The sequence below is a fragment of the Hibiscus syriacus genome, unplaced genomic scaffold (genome assembly GCF_006381635.1).
Source record: "Hibiscus syriacus cultivar Baekdansim isolate YM2019G1 unplaced genomic scaffold, ASM638163v2 tig00113157_pilon, whole genome shotgun sequence".
Taxonomy (NCBI): Eukaryota; Viridiplantae; Streptophyta; class Magnoliopsida; order Malvales; family Malvaceae; genus Hibiscus; species Hibiscus syriacus.
In genome coordinates this window covers 91,949-102,701 of record NW_024063447.1, presented here as the reverse complement: position 1 = coordinate 102,701, position 10,753 = coordinate 91,949, and the positions used below count along the sequence as shown (strand labels likewise).

The 10,753-nt window shown below is 33.2% G+C and overlaps 1 protein-coding gene across 1 annotated transcript; it reads right to left on the bottom strand.

The window, feature by feature from the left end:
• Positions 1-4,431: 4,431 nt before the first annotated feature.
• LOC120186044 (BAG family molecular chaperone regulator 1-like) lies at positions 4,432-5,963 on the bottom strand. Its single transcript, XM_039190100.1, has 4 exons — positions 5,546-5,963; positions 5,202-5,458; positions 4,962-5,108; positions 4,432-4,865 (listed from the first exon to the last, which is right to left on the bottom strand). Exons 1-4 carry the CDS (start codon positions 5,781-5,783, stop codon positions 4,575-4,577), a joined length of 933 nt encoding a protein of 310 aa, XP_039046031.1. The 5' UTR covers positions 5,784-5,963; the 3' UTR covers positions 4,432-4,574.
• Between the last annotated feature and the right edge of the window lie 4,790 nt (positions 5,964-10,753).

Genomic DNA, 10,753 nt, shown 5'->3' with positions numbered 1-10,753 from the left:
GGTCGAACATTCTTCAAGACTCCCTAACCAACTATGTTTGGATGTTTTCACCACCGAACTACCTGCATCCCGTACCATATTTTCCTTAGCTTGTCTAGGACTTCATTTACGGTTTGTAGCGATCATCTAAGGACTATAGATTTCCTAGGAATGACTTTCATTTTCTTGTTGTTGAACCAGATTTCCATTTTCATTTTCCGCAATCTCCGATGCACTTTCATGCCTCTTATCACATTCCTCCTTTGAATGACCATATACACCACATTGAAAGCAGATATAAGGTAATCCCTCATACTCCTATCGTTGAGCAAATCCATCAATGCCAATGCACATAAGTAGCGGTTTATTGAGATCGACTACAACTACTAGTCTTACGAACTTCCCCCTCTCGCCAACGCTTGTATTGTAATCGATCTTTATGACCCTCCCAATTTTCGAGGCTATCATACGAAACAAAGATTTAGAATAATACCTGTAAGGGAGACCATGGAGGCAAACCCATGCCATAACCTGAGAGGGATAATTATATGATGTGTATTCATAATCCTTCTCAAATCGAATGAGATAATATTCATTCTCTAGGTCCATCAATTGAAACATACCCTGAGGTTGCAATAGCAACATAATTTTGTTCCAAATGACCCTATAACCAATCTTTCTCCCCAAAAGTCAAACAATTATTGACTTTTTCATATTTGCATCAATCGCATCATGCACTCTATCGGAGAAGTGAACCATAGGGTATGGCCCTTTTCTATCGACACGAACGTAGCCCTCCTGTAGTTCCACATCACAATCTAGAAAAACAACATCAACCAATCCCCCATCCCCCGTTGCCCCCATAAGCGTGCAACATAGGTTTTTGAAGCACCTCCTTCAATGTCGTTTGAGCAAGGCTGTCTAACATTAATCGAACCAGAACCAATATCGCCCACGTCCATCATTGACACCTCCTTCGAGCTCATCTGAATATCCCCCACATCTGATTGTAAATTCACAATCCAATCATCCCCTACGACTCCATCCCCCCAGATCATTCCTCGTTTTCTTAGCACTCCGTTGATTCTCCTGTGGAACCGGAGATCCCGATCATTCAAGAGTCACCGAAACATCGTTTAATCATGCAAAAACACTAATATCAGGAAGCCCTAAAGTTTATTTTATTTATTTATTGGCTCTTTTAATTAACTTTGTAGAATGTTTCCATTGTGGCATGACAGTACTGCCCAACATTCCACCGTTCGACGTTTGGTTTTATATAATATTGGAGATAAATTTGTAAAAAGAATAAAACCGATTATTACGAAAGTCTTAACCGTCATTCACTATATTTAAATTTTAAAAAATATATTAAGATTTTAATCCCAATTTTAGGTTTTACAAATTTACATATTAATTAAATTAAACTTTGATTCTCTCATTTTGTGATTGGGATATGAATCAAAGTCACTTTAATAAACATAATTTTTTTACTTCATTTTTTGATAAACATAAAAAAATTATTGCATTCCGAATTTAATCGATCAATTAATCACTTTAATTATAGTTTAAGTTATAACTTTTTTCCCCTTTCAATTTATTTTTCATTGCAATAGATAAGAATGTAGAAGAAAGCAAAGTGGATGAAAAAGTGAAAAACGAAATGAATATTAGTCTATCGACATCCATGAAACCGGCAAGCAAGTCGTGCCCCGTTGTTTTTCTTCTTCTTAAATAAAAAGATAAAAGAGTGTCGTATGGGTGGGTATAAGATCCCACATATTGGAGATAAAAGAAAAACCCATTCTTCCTTCAAAAGTAAAAGAAAGCAGCCAAAAAATATAATATTAGATTGCATTGCAGTAGATGACATTGGGAAGGATAAGTATGTGACGCATTGCTTGCAGGCAAAGAAGCACTTTAGAGAATATTAGAACAGAATAGTTGTCGTTTTCAGAGAACAAATATGAATAGAATATTTGGAGATAATGGGAATACTACGGGGATAATGGCAAAAGCTGAGGTAGTGGAGCCCTCTCATGCAGACAACCCTCGGATTATGACCCAGACAACCCGTGATCGGAGGCTTGGCTCCATCATCCTTCATTTCTCAGACACACTAGGACTTGGCTGCTCAAATGCCCCTCCAATCCGTCTCAACTTGGAACTCTCCTTTAAAGTAGGCAATACAATATTCAACATGTTACGCTACTGAATACCATCACACTACATTATCAACATCTCTTCAACTCTCATTAGTTGGAATATAATAATAGTATTACATTATACACCTTTATATCAAGTTTTATTTAGCACATGGAGATAATTTTGTTAAGATCAAATGTAAAATTTTGATTATCCAACCATAAACATATCAACACATAAGCGATTGCGGAAAGAGTATGCAATTTTACCTATAAATTAAGCTTCAATGAATGTTTGTTTGTTTGTTTTTTTCCTTAAAGAAGGCAGTGAAGAAAAAGATGCTTCTTTTGACAAGCCCTCTTTATTTACCCTTCATTTCTTGTTTAACCAATGTGGATTCACACCAAAATATCAGCCTTTGACAAGGACAGTAAGTAAAAGTTCTCACGGGTGAAGTACATTATAATCATTAAATCGTATAGAAATATCTTTTTGACCAATAATCTTTAAAATAGTTATTAAAAGATTATTATGAGACGGCCACTAATCTTTATCGAACTGTTATAGAATAGTTTTTAGATTTATATAATTATTATTTAAATATATCATTGCTTTAACGTTGCAAGGATAAAGATTTAATTATAATTGTGTAACAGTTAAAAGATTAGTAAGCAAAAAAGTGCTTTGTATTGTTCGATGAAGTGCTTTATAGGGTTAAAGCTAAGTTGGGGCAACCTTCACTAAATATTATTAGATTTAGTGGGCCGTTATAGTGACATTCCCCAAAGCCATTTTGGACACCAATCAATTAAATTACAATTACACTTGTTTACCTTCTCTTTAAACTATGGCTTTCAACTTTATATTAAGCATTAAAGATAAGTATGATTAATACACTAAATATTAACATCAAATATCCAAAGTGATCAGATTGTTATGCATTAACATTAATTTAACTTTCTCAATCATAATATATAAATCTATGGTTAGGTTTGAGAAACTGTCTTGGGCTTCCAATTACAACTAGAAATCCAGGTGATGGTAGAATGTGGGCTTAGTTGTTTTAGCCCATTTGTTCCCATTCGCTGGACACAAGGTTTTCCTATGTGTCCCCAAAATACAAGTGTACAAGCTAGGCATTTCAATGGTACATCATGTAAACACAGAAATAAAAAGAAGTTGAAATTTAACTCTATTTTTCATATATCAAATTGTTACTATTTTTTTTTGAATAGTCGTATATCAAACTAAAAAAATTAATTTGGTTGATTTTTTAAAATAAATTAATATTGTTACTATTCTAATTGTAATTGCATTTTTCCATAAAAGAAAGTTGCAAGATACATGTAGCAGAACACTGGGTTCTTTTGTCTGTAAATGACAAATTTTATTCTTACGATAAGAATTTATTTGTAATTTTTAAGGGGGGCGACCATCCCACCCTCCCCACCTGGTGGTAGTGTATGTATATGGACTCTGACTGGGTACACCCCTGGATCTCACCCCGTCCAACTCTGAATATAATATGAATTACGAACATCAAAATGTGTTTTAAGGACCATATATGGAAGGTTTTTCTCAACCTGCCTTTATTCTGTAAATGGGATCACTTGACATTTGTAAAAACAATGGTATCCTGACATATACAACACAACCCCAATCATTTCTTTGAGCCCATTTCATGATACTTGGCCTCCTATCATTGGACTGCTTAAATTATCATAGTCTTCCTTTTTGGTCTGTTTAAAGTTGGATGATGTCCCCACTGTAAGTAAGGTGTGAGGATTAAAATAGTTTGTATCTTCAAACCCTAAACTTCATCCACCGATGGGCTTATTTTAGTTCAATTAATATCGATGCCCATATATTTTATACGAAAATTTAAGTTTAAATTCAATTAAAAAAATATTAAGTTTAAATATATTTAATATTTGTTATATTTTTCGTATTCAAAAAAAGATATTTATTATCTTTTAATTTATAAGTGAAGAAAATTTTGGATAAGATACGAAGGAAAAAAGAACAACTAACCCCTTATCTTGTTCGAATCGGAACAAAAAGGTTGACAATTGTTGAAACTCGGTACTTCCGGTAAACTCTAATTATCAATCGAATTGTACACTAAAAAACTGAACATAAACATTTAAAAAAAATAAACACAAAAAACTAAATACGTGTTTGTCACCGTCAAATGTAGGAAAGTACAAATTGGGATATGAAAAATAGAGAGAAGTACCAGCTCCTTTTAACTGTAGTCATAACTTTGGTGGAAGGCCCCCATTTATTTTCCTGGTGAACTAAATGAGAGTTGCCCAATACAAATATAAGCACATAAAGAATGAAGCACATACCGAAAGAAGAAAAAGATTGCAAACCCAACTGCAAAGCAAACGCAAACGCAAACCTCATCCAACACATACAGTGAGTAACAGACACAATGGCTTATTTGCTTAGTCAAAGAACTCCCAAGGGAACTTTGGCTGGACTGAATTATTGCCTTTCGATGTCGAGGGGATCGGCAACAACGCCCGTGAAGAATCAAACGTCTCCCAATCCGTCGTAACCACAACCCCTTCCGAACCCGAATGCTTCGACTGCTGCTCTTGAATTGGGGCTAGGTTTTGCCCATTGGTGTGCCTATGCTGAGTCTGCATCTTTGTTTGAGCTCCATTGTTGCTTGGCATGGAGTTTTTGATCTTCAACATATCCAATGTTTCAACATATTTTTGGACTCTTTTGACCTAACATAAACAATGGCAAATAATTAAGCCTATAAATCCCATAAATTAACATATACTATCAGTAAGTTTATGAAATATTAAGCTTTTTCCCATTACCTGCATTTTTCTTTGCAATTTGACATCTCCATCACCCATAATCCCATCTAATTTGAGCAACTGGTTCATCAAAAGTTCAATCAAAATGACCACATCTTTCTCACCTACTCTCCCACCCTTTGAAATGATTGATTCAAACGCCGAAACCTAAGATAACGACACCGAAATTGTAATTCAAACCTTAATCAAAACCCAGAATAAGGACTGCATGATCATACGAGAATTTGAACGTAATCTTACCCGGCCGGCGAGACTATCGACTTCCAAGCTGATTTCGGAGATGGATTTTGAAGCCTTCTCCATCTTAGCATTCTTCCTCATCTCCAATAATCGTTTTTCTTGACTAATCGGGTCTTCGATTAGAACAATCTTGGATTTGTCCTTCACACCCGCCATATCCAGAAACGCCTTGGAATCCCTCTCTTTCTCTTTGTATAACAGCTTTTGATCTTGATGGTGTAATCCGGTTGGTACGGTCAACATCTTCTTCAATTCCCCTGCAACAAAAAACCCAATTTGATTTGATTAATTCACTGGAATTAAACTGATTTTTTTCTGCGGAAAATAGTTTTTTTTTTTTTTACCGAATGTAGCATGCGAATTGATGTGGATTTCGTGGTAGATGGAACCATATTTGACTCTAACACTAATAGTCGGTGGTGGGATTGAGATTCGATCGGAATCCGGGCTTCGCTTCTGAACCAACATGCCTCCGGGTCTAAGCTCCCATTCACGGGCGGCCGGTTCACCTCCACCGCCTGAGGCTAAGCGGCCGTGTATCTCTGCCGGCAGCGTTGTCTCTTTAGTCTTCATTGCCATCATTTTTTTTAAAGTAAACGAAAAATATTTACGAAGGCAAGGGAGAGTGAGATTGGTTTTAGATCTCTACGAAGACTGAAAGTGAGCGATCTCTGTAACAGAAATCATAGAGAAAAACATTTTTCAGACAAAGGTAGTTGAAGGACGGACATATTACGAGTCCAACTCCTACGGCCACGCGTGTTTACGACGACAAATGAAACTGAACTGGATGACTCTTGGTCTTCTTCGCCTTGTTGGTTTCCTTTTTCTACTTTTTTTCTTTCCAATGGCGCCTTGCAAAAGGCAAGAAAAAGAACAGAACAACACCTTCGATCCTTTCGCTGCAAGAAAACCCAACCAAACACCCGGATCGCTGACTATAACAGAACAGAACCTTAATCTCAGATCTCTTCCGACATTAGTGTACCCGAAATAGCTCGGAATTTGCTGGGCGGAATATATTGAGAATATGGGATTTCCCCCCCCCCCCGAGATAATTACCGGAAAAATTCAAATGTTAAGCAGGGGGAAAGAATATAATCTAGAGAAAAGAAAATCTCTGGGGATAACCGAATAAAGAAAAGAAGGAAAATGAATAAAAAACCAGAGGACAGCTAAATAAGCAGCTGTTGTGTTCTGACTTGAGAGACTGTAAGTTATGTATGTATGTGTGTATATATATATATATTAATATTTGACATTTTATGTATTCCTATAAATTCACATGCAATTTTTTTTTATAACGTAGAATATCCAAGGTCATCCTGAAGAATCCGATCTTACAAGGTAACTTCTGGAGGGGCTCAAAAAATCCACCACTCTGTTCTCCCGCTTTTTTCTAGGATTCTCAACCAACGTAGTTCGAACTTAGGACATATAATTTTTCTTTCAAATAATGCAATTATTTTAAATTTATTTTATATATTAAAATATTTTGATAATTTTACTCAAAATTTTCATAAATAATTTAAGCACATAAGTAAATTTGACATTTTCATCTGTATATTATTAATTACATTTTTCTTAAATCGCGTTTGATATAATGTATATTTACCTTATGTAACATTGGAAGTGTTATAAGGTGCGTGTCTATTGAAGGATCAATTTCAAAAAGAATTTTGATAAAAAAATAAATTTTATCTAGAAAAATACATGATGTATGTGTTAGCGTAAGTTAACTTGAATGAAGACGGTAGTTCGCTTTAGATATTTATTTTATCAAATAGTTAAATATAATATGTTATATATATATATATATATCCTAGTTTTGATTCATATAATTATATTAACACATGTATTCAATACATGCCGTTTATATATATTTTTCTTTTGAAACTAAATTCATTTATCTTTTTGTTGTTGTTTTTTCATTTTATCTTTGACTGTGCCTTGCTCAAAATATATGAAGGGTATGCTTAGTTATCGAATCTTTCATGGGTCTTCTATATTAATAAAAATACGTCATAACAGTCATAATTTCTTAAATTTAGCTGTTATTAGGGGCGGCCATCAGCGAGAAAAAATCGAAAACTTAGGGATTCAAACCGACCTGATATAGAATAATCGAAATCTTTATCTACTAGGATGGGATGAGGAAAGTTTTATTCCTGAAGTACATATGGAGATAGGGAATGAGATTATTATATACGAACCGTGAGGATCATCGTACCGTACCCGTATCAATAATCATGGACATCTCCGAAAAATATCCGTAGAGATCCCAATATTTTACAAAATTTTAAAAATATATTTATAATCATCTATCTATATACCCTTAATATATATTTTAATAAAAAATTATATATGATAAGATTATGAGATTACGTGTTGTTACTGTTACATCTCAAAAGGAATTGAAATTGAAGTTTAGATATTTTATCATTTAATATACATTGATTTGTTGCGCTTGAAAACGGTTAAGATTGTATATACATTGGGTGTTAGATGAATATTGACGTTTGAAACTTTCATATTATAGTTAGAGATCAATTTGAGACAATCTGATATATCTGACAAGTTTTAGGTCTTACATTAATTTCAAAAATATTTATTTATTTTTTGGATAAAGATTAATCAAAACCCACAAAGATTCATAAAAAATAAGTATGGAGACAAAAAAAATCTTCAAAACATATAATAACGATTATCCAAATCTATACCTACAAATATTAAAGACATAATGAATAACACAAAAACGTCACCGCCCTGCCCCTTTGCCACCCTAACTGTTACGTATAAGAGATATCCAATCATTCATATATTATTTTAGTTTCAAGTAAAGATTATCATTATTTTAATAAATGATCGAAAATGAGTATTATTTTAGTATTTAATTTCAAATTAATATGTCAACGCAAAATTATATGTAATTATAGTTACTTTAATAAATATTGTATGTATAAATATATAATGAAAATTAAAAACAATTAATTAAACTTCCTACCAAATTGTGGGTTTTTTTTTCGTTTAATTTCAAGGTTTTACAGGATGAATCTAAACTAACTCAGGTCGAATACATAATTTTACAAGATGAATCTCTTAATAAGAATTCTCTACATAAATAAAGACTCAAATCTAGGTCAAATTCTGCTTCCTTAGGGTACTATTTCAGTGCAACACGGTTTTACTAATAGAAGTAGGGCCATAAATGCAGACGGACGAACGCCTATGGTCTTTATAGGATGTTGGCAGATTATAGATTTACTGTGAGAACTAATTTACTGCCGCATCAGATGATGTCAAACGAAAAGAAACAATTAAATACAATTAAATATCCACCACCGACGCTACCCCATGCGTGTGAGGGACACGTGCGAGAGATGCATCAGTGATGTTCTCCAAGCCGGTTGCCCGGCCGCTTCTTGTATTTATTGGTTTAAACTTTCAAAGGATATTCGTTAATTTTAAATTTGATGACTATTTGTTTTTTATATAAATATTCGATCATTTTTATATAAATAAATTTATTTACTAAACTTATATATTGTACTTATACCCAAACAAATTATATTCATTATAAATTAAATTAACAGAGTGATAGGTGTCTTCGAATGTATTTAAATACAAGCGTATTGGGAACAAGCGTAGTTGAATGTATTTAGTAAAACTAACAAATGTCGATATCTATAAATTTGTGGGTATAATAATAGGGCATTTGGGCATATTTAATAGGGGACAGGATACCGACCAAATGGCATATAAATTTTGGGGTAATGTGATGACCAAAGGCATTTGTTCCTAACATTTATGTGAGGCTTTTTGGTCCATGTGGGGCGATGTTAAAAATAAACCCTTCTTCAAATATATATACACATAATCATCAAATTGATAATAAGATATGATTTCCAAATAAGTTGGGATTGCTTGTTGAGGTGACATTTGGTGTTTACCTCTGGAATGTTTTTGCAAGAGAATGGGCGGAGGTTGTGCGGTCTCCTTCCAATAACCGTAATCGATAGAGGACATCACCGCCGTTGAGCTTTACCTAACAAAGCAAGGTAACGTGATCAAACATCCGGCATGGCATGTCTTGTAAATTCCACATTCTAATCGTTCAAATTTAATTTATTTTTATGTTTTGGATTTGGTTCCTTACCATACTAAAATTCTTATTTTTAAAGAAAAGGTATGTAAATATAAGTATAAACAGCGGTGGCAATGGGGTGGGCGGGGACAGTTTTGCATTACCCATTCCGTCCTCAACACTTGCAGGTACAATTTTAAAGAATTTTCATTATGTGTTTTTGCGGATTTTTCTTTGTCCCCATATCCATCTTTTATGAATCCCTGCATGTTTCAGATAATACTCATCCCAAAAAATTAAACAAACATTTTTTAAATCCATACAATACTTATAACTTGTAAAATATATCATATTGTCTCAAATTGGTCTCTATCTATAATATGAAAGTTTCAAACGTCAATATCGATCTATCACCCAATGTATATATACAATCTTAACCATTGCGGTATTAGAATATATATAGTTAAGTTTTTTTATCATATATAATTTTTATTAAAATATATATTAAAGGTATATAGGTAAATGATTATAAATATATTTTTAAAATTTTGTAAAATATCGAGGATTCCTACGGATATTTTCTAGGGATCTCCACGGTTATTCACATCAGTACGGTTCGGTTATCACTATGGTTTGGATATAGCAATCCCCGTCCCCATTTGAGCTTCGTGGATAAAACTTCCCTCATCCCCATTTCCGTGGGTGAAGATTTTGGTTATTCCTCAACTGTCGGTTCGGATTCCCAAGATTTTTTATTTTTCCCCACCCAATTGCCACCTCTATGTATAAATTTACATTCTAATAAGTAATATTAATTTAATTATATTTTCCCCTCAAATAGTTTTTAATAATATTAAAATATAAAAGCTTATTTGTTTTTTAGATATAAAAGTTGTTTTTTTCAGCAAACGCTCATTTTTCGCATGTTTAGTTTTCACTACTTTGATTACGTTTCAAAGAATCAAAAAGATATTGGGACGGTAGAACTAGAAAGTCTATATATTGTAACTTAATTTCGAAAATGAATATCAAATAATAAAGATATCTATATAATAACATAACAAATATATATCGTTATCTGCACTAATGTTGACCTAACGTTTATAATATTCGATCAATAATGAAAAATCCTAATTATGATGAAGTAATTTAATTTATTATTATTTTATTGCCTTCCATGATATCGTCCGTATGTATGTATCGACCATGTATTAATTAAAGGAAGCTAAAAAGAGGCATAGGAATTAGGCAATGTCATGGCTCAGAAGCAACACGCTGTTGATAGAAAATCAACAAATTTCACACATTTTTTTTTCTGTATGTTATTCGGATTTAAACGGGTAAATATATATATAGAATTAAAGAACCTTTAAATTTATATCAGATACAAATATTTCATAAAAATAAATGTGTGAACAACATAATTTGTACTACATGATATTGGTAAGCACCAAGGATGGTGCGGGAG

Coding starts and splice junctions, on each gene's coding strand:
- LOC120186044 (XM_039190100.1), bottom strand. CDS start 5,783: ATGATGGCAATGAAGACTAAAGAGACAACGCTGCCGGCAGAGATACAC. Junction 5,459..5,545: donor CAATTCGCATGCTACATTCG/GTAAAAAAAAAA, acceptor TTTTTGTTGCAG/GGGAATTGAAGAAGATGTTG. Junction 4,866..4,961: donor AATTGCAAAGAAAAATGCAG/GTAATGGGAAAA, acceptor TGTTTATGTTAG/GTCAAAAGAGTCCAAAAATA.